Here is a 16516-nt window from a genome sequence, read left to right on the forward strand (position 1 = left end):
AGTTTGCGAAGGAATTTGATGGCACTTGGACACGGATGTTGACATATTTTGATGCACTAGTTCCTATGGAAGTTGCAACTTGCAACAGTGGAAGAGCAAGTTGCATTCTATGGGGATGGAGGTGGTCATTAATGCTCACTGCTCCCAGTGTAAAGAGTGGGCAGTCGCAGGCTACGGGGTCTTGCATGTCGTACGTCTGTCCGATACAAGAGAGCATCTGATGTGCTTTACCATTCATTGCTCAACACTACAGAGTGGCGCAGCTGCGAGAGCTGCTGCCTCGAGGAGCCAGAGACCAGGATTCAATCCTGATCTCAAGAGTCAAGAGTGTTTTATTGTCATATGTCCCAAACAGAACAATGAAATTCTCACTTGCAGCAGCACAACAGAATATGTAAACATAGTACACCGTAAACAATACATTCAGTATATATATATGTATGTATAATGTGTGTGTGTGTGTGTGTGTGTGTGTGTGTGTGTGTGTGTGTGTGTGTGTGTGTGTGTGTGTGTGTGTGTGTGTGTGTGTGTGTGTGTGTATTTGTGTGTTTTGTTGTGGTTGATTGTTTTGTGAGATGCGGATCTGTGTGTAGTCGTGTGTGTGTGTGTGTGTGTGTGTGCAAAATGTGTGTGTGTGGGTATGAATATATAATGTGTGTTGAGAGCTATTTTGGAGGTTGTTGTGTTTAATAGCCTGATTTAATAGCCTCATCGCCCAGCCTGCCAGTGTTCAAAAGGCTGTAGGGAAGAAGCTAAATATTTGTGAAAAATGTTTGCTGCTTTATTTTGTCTCCCTTTAACCACTTGGTTTCCTCCCACATCCCAAAGACGTGCGGGTTTGATGGGTTAATCGGGTCTTTGTAAATTGCCCCGAGTGTGTGGGGAGTGGGTGGGAAAGTGGGATAACCGAGACTACAGTGAATGGGTGATCGAGGGTCAGCGTGAACTCGGAGAAGCCAAAGGGCCGGATTTGTTGCCGTATCTCTAAACTAAACTAAACTAATGCTGAACTTCTGCCATTTTGCACTACTTCTGCATCGCACCTTCACCTCCACACCACATGATGGAAAGATGTTGAAGGAAGGGAAAGTAGACAATAGTGCTGGAGAAACTCAGCAGGTGAGGCAGCAACTATGGAGCGAAGGAAATAGGCAACGTTTCAGGCCGAAACCCTTCTTCAGAAGGAAGGGAAGGACTGGATAGTCAACAATACAGATTTTGGGCATGGCAGGGGAACGTTAGGGGGGCTTTGCAAGTGTTGATGCAGAAATCAATGACTGCAACAAGGAAGGAGGATTTGCTGGAAGGCCCACCACATGTAGAAGCATCGTGACGCTTTGCATCGTGACCTGGAACAGTAGCTGTAAAGCACAGGAAGTCCAGAGACTGCAGAGTGATGGACTCAACCCAGTACATCGCAGGCACAGTCCACCTCACCATTGAATGCATCTGCATGAGCGGCATCTGCTCGAGCGGCAGAGCAGTAGAGTTGCTGCCTCATAGCGCCAGAGACCCGGGTTCGATCCTGATGATGGGTGCTGTCTGTACGGTGTTTGTATGTTGCCCCTGTGACCACATGGGTTTTCTCCAAGTGCTCCGGTTTCCTCCCACATTCCCAAGATGTGCAGGTCCGTAAGTTCATTTGCTTCTGTAAATTGTCCCTGGAGGGCCTGTTTCAGCACTGTATCTCGAAAGCTAAAACCGAAAACTAAACACTACAGAAGGCGCTGACTCAAGACGGCAGCATCTTTCATCAGTGATCGGCACCATCCTGGCCGTGCCCTCTTCTCACTGCTGCCATCGGGCCTGAAGTCACACACCATCAGTTTCCGGAACAGCTACATTCCCATAACAATCAGGTTCCTGAACCGACCTGTACAACCTCCCTAAATTACTGAACACTATGGCTCACGTCTTCCACTACCTTCAACTTGTTTTCTAAATGTGTTTGACACTAATGTGTTATTTTTGTGCAGTCTTTATCTTTCGACTGTCTTGCAGAATTTATATGAATTTATGTATGATTTATATTTTCGTTGTCGGAGTCCACGTGCCCATGATGCAGCTCCAAATAAGATGTTCATGATAACTGCACCTCACCACCTATATGACAATAATCTCAACTTGACTTGAAATACTTGAAATGAGGCCGTACAGATAAGAATTCAGCAACAAAAAGAGGGCAATCCTATTTTGGAGGGGGGGGGGGTCACTAAAGACTTCCTGACAGTCAGAGTACATACAAGGATAACTTGCACAGACTTGGATTGTTTTCCCTGGAACATCAGAGGTTGAGGGGAGACCTGTTTGAAGTAAATAAAATTATGAGAAGCATTGGCAGGGTTTTTTTTTCCAGAGGATTGAATCTTTTTAGGAGGATAAAAATGTCAAAGGCTGTTAAATGTTAAATAGCTTTAAGATGAGAGGGGCAAAGTTTAAAGTAGACTAGAACAAGTGTCAACGGGAGGCCTGGTCCCCCAACGCAACACGTTCCCCAACGCAATATTCCACCACTCACCCATAGCCCCCACGGGAGGCCTGGTCCTCCAACGCGTCTTTTTTTGTTTAGACACAGAGAGTCATGAGGGCCTGGAATGTACTGCCACGGGTGGTGGTGTGGATACAATAATGGTGTTTAAGTGTCTTTTAAATAAGCATATGGATGAGCAGGAAATGGAGGGAAATGGATCACGTGCAGGCAGTCAAGAGTTGGTCTTGACATTGTGTTCAGCACAGACATTGCGGGCCGAAGGGCCTGTTTCTGTGCTGTACAGTTCTACATGTAGACAATTCACAGAATAATTTCCGAGTACAGTATTAGGACGTAGTGGCAGAGCGGTAGAGTTGCTGCCCGACAGCGCCAGAGACCTGAGATCAACGGTACATTCTCTCTGTGACCAAATAGGTTTTCTCCAGCTGCTCAGCTTTCCTCCCACACTGCAAAGATGTACAGGTGTCTGGGTGAATTGGCTTTTGCGAGTTATAGATTGTCCCTTGTGTGTAGGATGGTGCTGGTGTACGAGGTGATCGCTGGTCAGCACGGACTCGGTGGGCCGTAGGGTCTGTTTCCACGCTGCAAGTCTAAAGTCTAAAGCACAGTAGTTGTCCACTTTAGTGTGAAAGATAACGAGGGGGTGGAATTGTTCAAATGCATCCAGAACTGTCAGGACCAGAACACAGACAGCGTGATGAGAGGAGATGTCATACTGGCCCTTATGCAAGGGATGTAGCCAGGAAATTGTTCAGTGTCGATGGGAGAGCATTCTGGAGATAGTGAAGTGCGAATGAAGACGCTGGATTTGGATTTCCACAGAATAGAGGAGGCTGAAAAAGCACCTGATTGAGGTGTGTACCAGGATAGGTAATGTGGAGAACAGGAAACTCTCCCCTGTAGCAGAGGTATCTAAACCTAAAGGGCACAGATATAGGGCGAGAGGTAATAGGTTTTGAGGGGATCTGGCGCATTGACTGAGTGGATGATGGAGTTTCATGACACCAAGGAACAGGTAAATCAATCACCAAGGTCGAAGGCTATGGACAAGTGCTGATAAATGGGACTAATGTAGATAGGCTGTTGATGGGCCAAAGGGTATATGCCTGTGCCACATAATTGTGATACAACTGTGAGTCTTAACTATGATAACTATAAATATGTATAACTCCGATTCATCTTTAGAACACACTTTAATATTACGCATCTCTTTTCCTTGTCTTCTAATCAACATGTGGACAGATACGCCAAACATGTAACGCCTCGGCTACTTTAACAGATTGTATCACATGGAGCTTTTCTATCTGTTCAATGGTCGTAGAGTGACACGGAAACAGTCCCTTCGACCCACTGAGTCTGTGCCAACCCGGCCTGATCTATTTTATTCCCATCAAACTCCCTCTCACATTCTACCACCAGGGGCAATGTAAGAGGCCACTTAACCAAAGATTCTTCGCATCTTTGGGATGTGGGAGGGAAGGCACACAGCAACAGGGAGAACTAGCAAACTTCAGAGACTGATAGATTCTTGATTAGGACGGGTGTCAGGGGTAATGGCAGCAGGCAGGAGAATGGGGTTGGGAGGGAGAGATAGATCAGACATGATTGAACTGCGGGGTAGACTTGATGGGCAGAATGGCCTAATTCTGCTCCAGTATCTTATGAACAAACCCCACACACAGAGAGCACTGGAGGTCAGGATTAGAAGCCGGGGCACTGGACATGTAAGACAGCAGCACTACCCGCTGCAACGTGCTTCTGCTTGTGTTAAAAATACTTGCGTTGGAAAATTAATCTTAATAAGAGGGCACGCTTAGTAGATTTCAATGCTTGTACCCAATGTCTTTTGGCTTAACCAGTCACAGCAGAGGTCCGATCTATTATCTTTTATTTCCCAGTGATAATCTAAGCTTCTGTGCTCCCTGCATCTGCAAAGGCATTTGTTTCTCCTCCCTACCCACACAGACATTGATATGCGTTGTTCTGTTAATGCATTTCATGTATTTCCAGGTTAAATTTTATGCTTTACACCCGAGGTCCCAACACTTTTGTGACAAACCCTACGCCAAGGGATGTTTATTAAAATGCACAATTGTCGGAAGGTGGGCGATGATGAGTCATAAATCGACCTCAGTGGTGGAGTTGATCCGAGGGTGGGACCCATTTGTAACAAGGACTGAGAATATTATCTCAGAACAGAAGAACAATTTGGGGAGATAGTTTGCGAACAACAGCCTGGAAGCGAAGAGGAACAGCAGAGAGTGTCGTTTTTAACTGGACTAATGACCTGCAAGCCGGGACTAATGATCCAAACACGAGTTCAAATCCCAGCAGGGCAGCGAGGGGGACTTTCGTGCAGGTAATTAAATAAAGCAAGAATTTTAAAAAGGTCAGCATTGGCAATGATGACCATAAAACTACAGAAATGTTGCAAACCCCATGTGGATGACTAATCTCCTTCAGGGGAAGGAACCTTCTGTTTTTACCCACGTCTGGGCCTGTACGTGACATTAAACCCACAGCAATATGGGCGACTCTTCAGAAATGGCCCAGCAAACTACGCAGTTTAGGGAAAGAAAAACCAGGGACAGAGCTAGTAAATGACACGTTCATCAGTAACATCCGCATCCTGCGATAACGACTTTCAAACAAATGGGTTTTGTTTCAGTTGCTGTACAGGTGGGCATAGAGAACTTTTGAGTCCAAATGTTAGGAGTACACAGAAATGTTGAGCACAGTTCACAAACGGCCCACCCAACCGTCCCATCAGTGGGCGTATCTGGAGATCCAGCATTGCCCTCATTAGCCACCTCGAAGCTTCCCGAACCAGAATGGAAGCAAGCATTCCTCGAACCCCGGGAGTATAGACACGTGATTACACTAAGTTAGGACAGAACTCGGACAAGGGCGAGTTATGAAGAGGGGGGGGAGGGGGGGCGCACTGTTAAAACAATGCTCAACTAACTCCTCACAACTATCTGGCTATTAAACATCAAAGGTAGACACAAAATGCTGGAGTAACTCAGCAGGACAGGCAGCATCCACCAAATAAGCTCTGAACTATGTAGACTGGGGAGCATTGTACTTGGATTTGCACTATTATTATTAGTATATTTATACACATATATATATATATACACATATACATAAACATACATATAGACACATATACATATATATACACACATACAATAGATATAGGTATAGATATAGATATACATATATATATAGTTTGTTATCTGTTTTACAGAGTGCCATGTTTACACATCAGTTGTGCTGCAGCAAACAAGAATTTAATTGTTCAGTATTGGGATGTATGACATTAAAACTCTTGACTCAAAAGACTGAGTATTTGCTGCATTTTCTAGTTAATTTTATAATTTCTCTGCCTGGTTACGTTCCTGCGTCAATCACTCCTAAATTTTATTTAAATCGAATAGACCTCCGCAATAAAAGTATCTCCATCAGATGCTCCGGGCACTCCAGGTCTCCAGGCTTATTCTGATCTACTTGCTCAGAACAACTCCTGAAGCTACCTTGTCACCGTGTGTTTCCCCCAGCACATCATTAGGAACCCAGGAAGACAATGTGTTGGAGAATATTATGCTTCTGTGTGGCATTATGTTCTGGCAAATCATGGTTTACAGCACCAATCACCACTCTTGCCCTTAACTGTCACAGGCAGAAGCCAGAGGAAAGGAAAAAGTCGGCCATGGAAATTTACGCAAGTTGCACGACTGGTCTGACCTCGACCGTAATGTTATGTAGTCAGTGACTACTGGCATTCAGTCCACGCATCATGTGCATTGTATCACAGCTGGGCCAAGATATACCAGCACCTTGCATAGATGCGCTGTACACCAGAAACCAAAGAGCCACTGTTCTGAAATACATTTCACACACGGAGTTCCGATAAAGAATCATCACCTTACATTTACAGTCAAGGAAGGTTGAAATTATTCCTTACAGTCAAGGCATAATTGCCATATGAAGAACAACTATTTGTGCCATTACATTACTTCATAAATTAAATAATTATCTTGTCAGTATTTTAAGATCTTGTTTCACAATTTAGTTTTGCCTAAATATTATCATTTTCTCTCCAAAATATAGAAAATGACAAGAAGGTGTGAATGTTTGTCATCTTATTTCACTGTTTAGATATATTTCTACAGTCATAGAATGTTGCTGTACATTCTTTGGAGACTGATCTGTTATTTAAAAAATGAGTCTTTAAGATAGGCCTATCATCATATTCAATAAAGGCTACTTTTGCATGTTTGGTGTTGTATTATTACTGAGGTTCTTTTTTCCAGACTAGTCCAACCACATAAGCAAACTCCCAATCAAACATCACCAGCAAGAACAACACCAAGTGGATGTTTACAGCGGGGAGGAGATTGCATTTGCTTGCCTCGTTCATTGTCCAGTGGACAGTGTTACGGTTCGCGGCGCTAGTCACCAGACCGCCTCCAGGGGGAGGCAGTGATCCAGACTCAGTGGCCACATGCACCAGCCTTAACTAACTTTTCACCAGCAACACCGACGATGCAACAGAATTAAAGTCTCTGTGGCAGTTAGTAGTGAGAGGTCGGCTAAATAATTTTTAAAAATCTCTCAGTTGCCAGGCGCCCTTGCATTTTTTATTCTTCGACTTTCCCCTCACATTGGACGGGTCTGAGTGATCAGATGGTAAAATTCTACAACGAATGTTGATAAATTGAACGTGGGTCTATCCACGGTGTGATGATGCTCCCGTTTACGGGCTGCGTTGGGAAAGCAGTGGAGGTGGTGGAGTGGAGGGGGGCTTCTTCTAGTCACAGCTGCTTGGCTAGTAGCGCAGCCACTAATGTGAATTGGTGTCAGGAACGATTAATAAGATACAGCCTTTATATATTTCCAAAAATCAAATACTTGTTTACTTTACCCTGGCACTAGGAAGGGGCACTTTAACCGCGATGTCGCCGCTTCCAAGCAGATACATTCCAGAAACGATTGCTACTCTCGGGTTCGAACAAAAAACAACCCCTAATACTGTTGCAAGTATGTATTTACAAGCCTGCCTCGCGTTAATCTGACGATTCACACAATACAAAAGCAGTATTTACGCAGCATATCCAGGTTTCAAATTCTCCGATCTGACTGGATTTTCCGATGTAATCCAATTTTTAAAAGATTTCAGGGATTCCAAAACCCATGTTGCCGTTTACGCTCGCATTTGGCCGTGATCTGTTCCACGACTTCAGATCAATTTCCTTCAATTAAAATCCACTAATCAGTGTCAGCTCTGTATTAAGGCTTTGGGGAATAGATGTAAAAAATCCGGCGCCAGACACCAGCCAATGATCCAAAGAGAATACGGAGCTGGGAAGAGCAGTTCAGATTGACTGGATCGCCATTGCTGGGAGACTGATTCTAATAATTTCTTCCAAGACGAAAAGAAAATCTATTTAGTAAATAATAAACGCAAGTGGTGAGAAATTAAGCAAATCGCTCTTTTTGTCTTCTCTCCTAATGTCTTTGTTGTAAATGGTTCTCTCTCTCTCTCTCAAATTAAACAACTGGTGTTTTTTCTCTTCATTCAGAGGATTGCAAGCCCCGTTTCATGTATAACAACAAAGTGTTTAGTAACGGGAACGTGTAATTAGTAGGCAATAGACTCAATTAGCATAACTGACCAGTGCTGCGTGAAGTGGCTCAGATAATGAGTTAAGCATGAATATATTGACAAATTTTATGATCTGTGTTTTCCTCGCTATCTTGGGGAAATATGTTTTAGAGAGAGAGAGAGAGAGAGAGAGAGAGAGAGAGAGAGAGGGGTTTATATTTTAACGGAGTAGGTTTTAACAGAAGAATCCCAATTGGAATTCATAAATTTCAAAACACCACACGGACGATAATTAACAAAAGGGCAATACTGTAGAATATAAAAAATAATCTGAACTCAAACGATTTTAAACACTAGAATTTCCCCCCACAAAGAGCGGCCCGACAGATATGTATTGTAAAACAAAAACAGGCGTCATTCTAAACTCTAGGAGGACTTGGGGGGTACAGTCACTCGAGGGAAGTCGAGGTTTGATGCGATTGCTAGCTAGACCCGCTATTTACTCCCTTTACCGCTGCCAACATAAATGGTGCCGAACGGGAATGAATATCAACATCTGTATGGTTATTACTGTTTTCGGCATCGTTTTCGCAACTTGCAGGTGGCTAGAAATAAAAACCATTACCTAAAACGGGTTGTGTGTTATTTTTTTTTCCACAATGCAATATTTTCATTTGTAAAACCTGTTTTCTGTTGTTTTGCTTGGAAATGTGTGTTCTAAGAGAGGCAGCGTTTGGCCGTTCCAGCAAAATCAAAACACGGTTACTATTCAATCCACAACTAGCAATGCAATTTTGAACCAAATAATTGCAATTTCTTAAATTAAAATGTAAATGTAAACGGCTGCTAGAAATGGGGCCCTATCATAAAGATGGGAATGACATTTCGAAAAAAAGATTATCTTCAAAGATAGACACAAAAAGCTGGAGTTACTCAGAGTGAAGTTTTCTTCGGGATTGTTTGACTCGCTGGGAAACGGAGGGGGGGGGGGGGGGGGGGGTTATTTGTTTTGTACAGGTGTTCCGTTTCAAGCCAAACCCGTGTTCCACAAGATTTCACTCATTGATTGTACTGACCGCAAAACACTGGAGGTCTCGGGAAAAAATGGTCCCCTGCCCCCACCCTATTCGACTGATGAGCAGAAAATGGGAGAATAAAAGAGAAATCTTGGCAAAGAAAGGCGCCTGGAGACCCAGGATATGTCTGACCTGCTACCCACTTGTCAGTGTCGATCCTTCTCTGAAACCTGCTCACAGTCCCCACCCTCCCACCCCAACTTTCTAAAGAGCCAAGTACAATGTGGCAAAAAGTCTCCAGTAAACTCCCGGAGTCTTTGAAAGCGAATCAATGGCGGGGAGACTTCTATTGCAATCATTGCAAAGGATTCCATGAATTTGGACCTCGGTCTGTGCAGATCGCCCGCCCGAGTCACCTTCAGGGGTGCAAGTACACGGTGCGTTGCATTAAATGGAAGTGTCCCATTGAAATGTGGATTGAGACATTTGCCAACTATAGGCGAATATATTAAGTCCTGCAAAGATTGTTTACGCTTTCCATGGCAATCACAACAGAAACACAAACAATGTTGCATCCGGAATTTTAAGAATGGGAAGGAGGGGGGAGGGGTGGGGGGGGGGGGGGGGGGGGGATGCGAGTCGGGGTGATGAAGGTAGAAAAGGCTCCCATTATAACAGTCAGTCAAGAGGACTGTCCTATCCAGCGGTTTCCAAAACTAAGGCAGATATGTGAGTAGCGAGCGGCATTTGAGCACGACACCAGTACGCCAAACATGAGCTCGCCTCCTTACCCCCCCCCCCCCCCCCCCCCCACACACACACCACCCCCCCCCCCCCCCCCCCCCCCCCCCCCCCCCCCCCCCCCCCCCCCCCCCCCCCCCCCCCCCCCCCCCCCCCCCCCACCCCCCCCCCCCCCCCCACCCCCACACACAACTCACCCCTCAGAGCGCCCCTAAGCTTGGAGGGGGATCTAACTTTGAAACCCCTTCCAGTTCATCATATTTCGTTATAAACACAAAATGCCTGAGAAACTCAGCGGGTCAGGCAGCATCTATGGAGGGAAATAGACAGGCAACGTTTCGGGTCGGGGCCCCTTTTCAGACCCTTCACAAATGCTGCCCGGGCCCGCTGAGTTCCTCCGGCACTTTGTGGTTTGCTGCAGATTCCAGCATCTGCAGTTCTTTCTGCCACGGCAGAAGATCGGCGAGGGGGGGCTTCAGCATGCAACCTTATCACCAGTGTAGGCCTCTTGAACAAATGGCGCCCTTTTATACAGGCAGCAGGACAAATGCACTCACACCGACACTGTTTCACAAACACCCAGCGCGCTGGTATATCTCACCAACGTCCTCCAACTAGTGTCAGGGGGCTGGAGGGGATTGAGTGAGAGAACCCAGAGAGCACGACTTTCGCTTCAATCGTCTCCTTCACAAAGCACGCGGTGCTGGGGGAAACTCAGCGGGCCAGTTAGCAACTGTGGAGGGAGTAGCCACACTGAAGAAGGAAGGGGTCCTCGACTCGACGGAAAATTCGCCTGTCCAATCCCGCTGAGTCCCTCCAGCACTGTGAGCTTGGCTGAAGATCCCAACCGCCTCGAGTGTCGCCGCCGTCACCTGCACATCCCCCCTGCCGTTTTGGCTCAATGCGAATGTTTAAAGTTAGTACTGTGTGTGTGTACCTGGCAACGTGGTCGGAAGAACTCGCAAACTTTTCAGGGCGGATCCCAGAACGCGCTGTGCATTGCTGGGGAGATGCGTCAGAATTGAGACATTGTTGTCGCTTTAAGAATAATGTGGTGTATATATATATATATATATATATATATATATATATATATATCTCAGTAAAACATGAGACGAGGGAAGGCGAGCGAAACTTGAAGAGCAGAAAGCCTTAAAACACAAATGCACTCATTCTCGCACATCTAAACACACGCACGCTCTCTCTCTCACACTCACTCACTCACACTCACTCACACGCGTGTGGGCGTTCTGTTCCAAAGAGGTGTGGGTGCTGACGAGTGAGTGTCAGGAGATTTGGGTACTGATTGGGGATGATCAGCCATGATCACATTGAATGGCGATGCTGGCTCGAAGGGCCGAATGGCCTACTCCTGCACCTATTGGCTATTGAGACACAGCCTGTAACTTGAACTGGTTGAGTGAGTCGTTTACAAGCTGCGGGAGCGTCACATTTACAGCAACTTCTCAGCGAGTTTGGACGACATTGGACCCCAGAACTACAGATCCGAAGAAGGGTCCTTCCTGCCCGTTCCCCCTCGGCATATGCTGCCTGGCCCACTGAGTTCCTCCAGCGCTTTGTGTCCGGGGCCAGAGCTGTCGGGTGTTATTCTGAAAGTACAAGGAACTGCAGGTGCTGGATTCTTGAGCAAAGCACAAAGTGCTGGAGGATCAGACAGCATCTGCAGAGGGAAATTGCCAGGCGACGAAGCGGGGGAGACCCTTCCTCAAACTGATATGGTACAGTATCCTGACTCGGGTGCACCTCCATCCTGCCTGCAGTCAACATGGACAAACTAGTCGGCTGTGGAGTCATGCCCTCCCCCTCCCCCTCCCACCAAGTGTGTCCCAACTCCAAGAGTGATCACAGCCAGCCTGTTCCCGGTGCGGTGGGCGGTTCCTACCTGCGTTATATGCTGCCAGATCTCCTCCAGGCCCCGGGCTCTTCCTCTTGCGGGGCCGGCCCTTGGGCACAGTGTTCAGACCATTGTAGAAGGGTAGACCCAGAGCGGCGCCACCCTTGGAGCCCACGTCCGTGTGGTTGAAGTGAGCCTGAAAATCGCCCTGAACCAGAGTCTCGAAGTGAATCCTGCAGTAGACCAGGGTGTCCTTCATGCCAAAGTGATCTCCTGTCGCCAACATCTTGTTGCACGTCGTGCATGTGAAACAGTTCAAGTGGTAGACCAAGTCTCTGGCTCGCATCACCATCTCCGAGGCTGAGATGCCGAGGTGACACCTGGCGCACCTTTGCACGGAGAATCTCCTGCAGAGAACGGGAGAACAGTGTTATGTTTCATACATGGGTGTCTCGTGTCAAATGTGGCTGGACTCGTTTAAACCCCCTGTTATGGTGAACAACATCACCACAAGCAGATACTCCTGGTGAACGAACCAGTGTTGTACACAGAAAGTGGAGCATTCTGCACTGCTCAATTCAACACTATCTCACACACATACTCACACACCAAAATACACATATACATACACACACCAATACACACATATACACACACACCAATACACACACACACACCAACACACACACACACCAATACACACACCTATACATGTATACATATACACCCCAGTACATATATACACACCCAATACACACACCACTACATATATACACACACACACCAATATATATATATATACCATATATATATATATACAAATATATATATATATGCACCCCACACACACGCAGCTATACATATACACACATCCCATACATGCATACACCAACACATACGTACGTACATAAACACACACACACGCCAATACACACATACATATAGACACACACAGACACGCACAAGAAACTGCAGATGCTGGAAACTTGAGCAAAACATAAAATGCTGGCGGAATTCAGCGGGTCAGGCAGCATCTGTGGGGGGGAATGGGCGAACGACATTTCAGATGGGGCCCTTCTTCAGATTGAAACAAACTCACACAAAATCACAATCTCTGTCTGCCTGACCCGCTGATTTACACCAGCACCTTGTGTTTTGCTGAAGATTGCAGCACCTGCAGTTGTGCCTTGTCTCAACGTCTTTATCTCTCTGTGTGTCTTTATCTCTCGCTGTGTCTTTAACACACACACACACACACACCTGTACTTCCATCCACGTACATGCATGTAAACAAGCAGTAAACTGGATTCCCAGGAATGGTCAGGACTCCCAGAAAGGGGTTTCGGTTTTGGCCACGGATCCGATCAGGAGTTAATACCGTTGTTGTACCGAACAACACGTTAGCAGAAATAACTCATTCCACAGACGAAGAGATGAATTTCAAAACGCCTCAATGTATACCTGAAGTGCCAATTTAAAAATCAAACGCACTCATGGGCGGGTCATCACTTGGATGCGACTGGCTCGAAGTTCTGACCATCTTATGGAAGACCGTCGCTGTAAATATTATCAGGGCCAACTTCATGCACTCCCTAGTTGTATCTATATTTTATTTTTTAATTGCTTTTACTTTAGAAATATTACAGTCCTCACAGACAGACATTTTACAGGTTGTAGTTAATTCGGTAAAGGACTCACACATTCTACAGCTGTTCGTTTAACTCTCTGGTAGACAAAAGTGCTGGAGAAACTCAGCGGGTGCAGCAGCATCTATGGAGCGAAGGAAATAGGAAACGTTGCCCATGTCCTTCGCTCCATAGATGCTGCTGCACCCGCTGACTTTCTCCAGCACTTTTGGCTACCTTCGATTATCCAGCATCTGCAGTTCCTTCTTAAATAAACAATTTAACTCTCTCACTGGGTTAAAGGTGCGCTCAGTTTAAACCTCGCACTTTCACTTTCGTTAACTACCATTGAAACAGGAGCCCAAACTGGAGGTATATATATATTTGTGTGTGTGTGTGTGTGTGTGTGTGATATTGTGTATGTGTGTGTATGTGTGTGTGTGTGTGTGTTTTTGTGTGTGTGTGTGTGTGTGTGTGTGATTGTGTGTGTGTGTGTGATGTGTGTGTGTGTGTGTGATTGTGTGTGTGTGTGTGTGTGTGTGTGTGTGTGTGTGTGTGTGTGTGTGATATTGTGTGTGTGTGTGTGATATTGTGTGTGTGTGTGTGTGTGTGTGTGTGAGAGTGTGTGTGTGTGTGTGTGTGTGTGTGTGTGAGAGTGTGTGTGTGTGTGTGTGTGTGTGAGTGTGATAGTGTGTGTGTGTGTGTGTGAGAGATATTGTGTGTGTGTGTGTGTGTGTGTGTGTGTGTGTGTGAGAGAGATATTGTGTATGTGTGTGTGTGTGTGTGAGTATGCGTGTGTGTGTGTGTGTGTGAGTGTGTGAGTGTGTGAGTGTGTTAAACAATCCCTCGCACTACATGCTTCCTACGCTGTATCCCACACATGTTAGCTAACCTCCTCCCCCGTGATAATTCGGTCTCTGCATTGTCCCCTCTATCTTCAGCTCGAAAATTCCCGTGAACTGGACGCTTTAAAACTGCTTCACGGGAACTGAAGTTGGGCCTAGAACAGGCGAACTGAACTGAGACTCACTATTGTATCTCCTCCGGTTTGCTTTAAATTGCGTAGCGCGTCCTTTAATTACAGGGTCATACATAAACATGACGTTCCGTGCAAAACCGCCTGATTAAAAAAATTAACTATTTAAACGGCCTATGCAAATATCGAAGGAATATCTCACAGACCAAACTGACGCTAGGTGTGAAATCTCCGTGAACTGTCTGTGTCCCCCCCTCCCCCCTTCTACAGATGCGCCTATAACTGTACTAAATTGGATCAGATTGTCGTATTCCGCACTTTTTTTGCGGTACACAACTTTGAGAAAGCTTTTTTTGCTTCTCACTATTAATGAGCGAATAATTTACCGTTTTTTCCTGCAATACAACAGAATCAGACGACCCTGTATGTCTCGCCTTCAAAAACACAACGTCACACCGGTAACTAGTGTTGATCACCCCCGTGTGAAACTCCCCGCGCCACAGAAACCTTGTTTGACTTTCCCCTTCTTCGAGTCCGTTAACAATGGTCTGAGGATATAGTCTCGTCGAATCTCCCCGTCTATGCACTTTTGCCACACGTTAAATTCACAAAGCTATTTAATTCCACAACAAGCGCCCCAAATACATATAAATTGGCCAACCTTATGCCTACGGCTTTCGCCTGATACAACGGGAATATACACGGAATCTGCCCAAGTTATTGTAACTGTTGGACGCTGTTCCTTCCAGTACATTTAACTGTACGAATCATTGTTTGTGGCCATTACATTTTATATGTTAGGACACAGTTAGGACACAATTAAGCTTAATTAGAGCATTAACAAACCTCATTGTATTCATTCTATTGTGATCTACCTACGGCGGGACTAGTGCCCAATGGTTTGAATGTTTTTTTACACATCCAATAACTGGTTTCAAACTGTTTTGTCTCGCACAAATCAATTTAATTGGGTGTTTGGATTCAATATTCCGAGGCGGTTTCATCATAGATAATCCTTTCTGCCTCCACGCTATCACCCAGACGCAGTGATAAGGACATTACAAACATTGTATCTAAGTATCTCATTACATTAAACAATTTTATTTTAAAATCCATCTCATTTCGCCACCGGGAAAACTGAACACTCTGCTTCGAGTGCGGTATCTACTCTCCATTCTCAAGTCCTTCATGTAAAAATAAAATCTTTAACCGGCTCACAGTGAATCCGACAACGGCAGCAACAACGTTCAACGTTAATTATGGTTATATCAGTCTAAGTCCGACTATCCCAACGAATTCAATTGAAATTTCACGTCTTCTCTCTTGCCCCCCAAAAAATGGGATTTGGACTGTAGATTGTGGTTTAGAACACGGCGGGTTTTTTTTTTTTAAGGTACCTGTAGTAATCTTCCTTGCAATAGATGCTGCCATCCTTGGCGAAGCAGGTCAGTTCGGACTCCAGAGCCAGTTTACATTCACAGCATTTGAGGCAGCGCATATGCCACTGCTTGTCCACCGCCAGTAGATAATAGCGGTCCGAGATCTTGCCCCCACAGCCTGCGCACAGAGCCGGCCTGTCGCCGCTAATGGACGGCATGGTCTGAAAAACAACAGAAGGATTTACCCCAACGGCACCACTGTACCAAGCAGCAGACACAGACAAGGCTTTGCATCTCCTCAACAGCTCTCACCGTCGAGAAGATTCTTATTTTCCCAAAGCGTTAAAAGCACAAATTATTGTAGGATTAATTCCACTACAACGCGTTACCCGTTTTACATTATATCCACAGTCAGCAGAGAGTATGTTATAATCGGTGCAGTGCTGTATAATGTCTGATTAAAGTTAACAAGGTATTGTTACTGGTTGTAAATATCATCGCTTTAATATTATTTGTGCAGATTCAGAATTCTTGCAAACCTTCAAAGAAACTATTATAAAAAGTAAATTTGGGCTAACAATATTTGTGCCTTTTAAAAAAAAAATAAACCATTATCTGCAATTCCTTGTGTCTAACCTCTCTATAGTATTTTGCTTGTATGCACCACAAGTCCTGCTGTTTAAAACGTCTCATCCACATTTTAATGCAGATATTCCTGCTACCAATTTTCGCTCAATGCAAGCAGCGCTCTCGTTCTCCAAACAGAGATCACTGATCCTTTGCCAAACTATTAATCATATTCTGTTGCAATAACTGTCAGGTTTA

At 45.3% G+C, this 16516-nt stretch overlaps 1 protein-coding gene across 7 annotated transcripts in view; it reads right to left on the bottom strand.

Moving 5' to 3' along the window:
• LOC129711879 (LIM/homeobox protein Lhx2) overlaps positions 1–16516 on the bottom strand; it is a 51305-nt gene that overhangs the window by 17670 nt on the left and 17119 nt on the right. For all 7 annotated transcript variants that reach the window (XM_055659863.1, XM_055659865.1, XM_055659867.1 and 4 more), the window contains exons 2-3: positions 15710–15912; positions 11760–12118 (exon numbers count right to left, since the gene is read on the bottom strand). In XM_055659863.1, coding sequence (XP_055515838.1) covers positions 11760–12118; positions 15710–15912 — 562 coding nt within the window. The remainder of the gene's footprint in view (positions 1–11759; positions 12119–15709; positions 15913–16516) is intronic.

Source organism: Leucoraja erinacea, chromosome 31 (assembly GCF_028641065.1).
Source record: "Leucoraja erinacea ecotype New England chromosome 31, Leri_hhj_1, whole genome shotgun sequence".
Lineage (NCBI taxonomy): Eukaryota > Metazoa > Chordata > Chondrichthyes > Rajiformes > Rajidae > Leucoraja > Leucoraja erinaceus.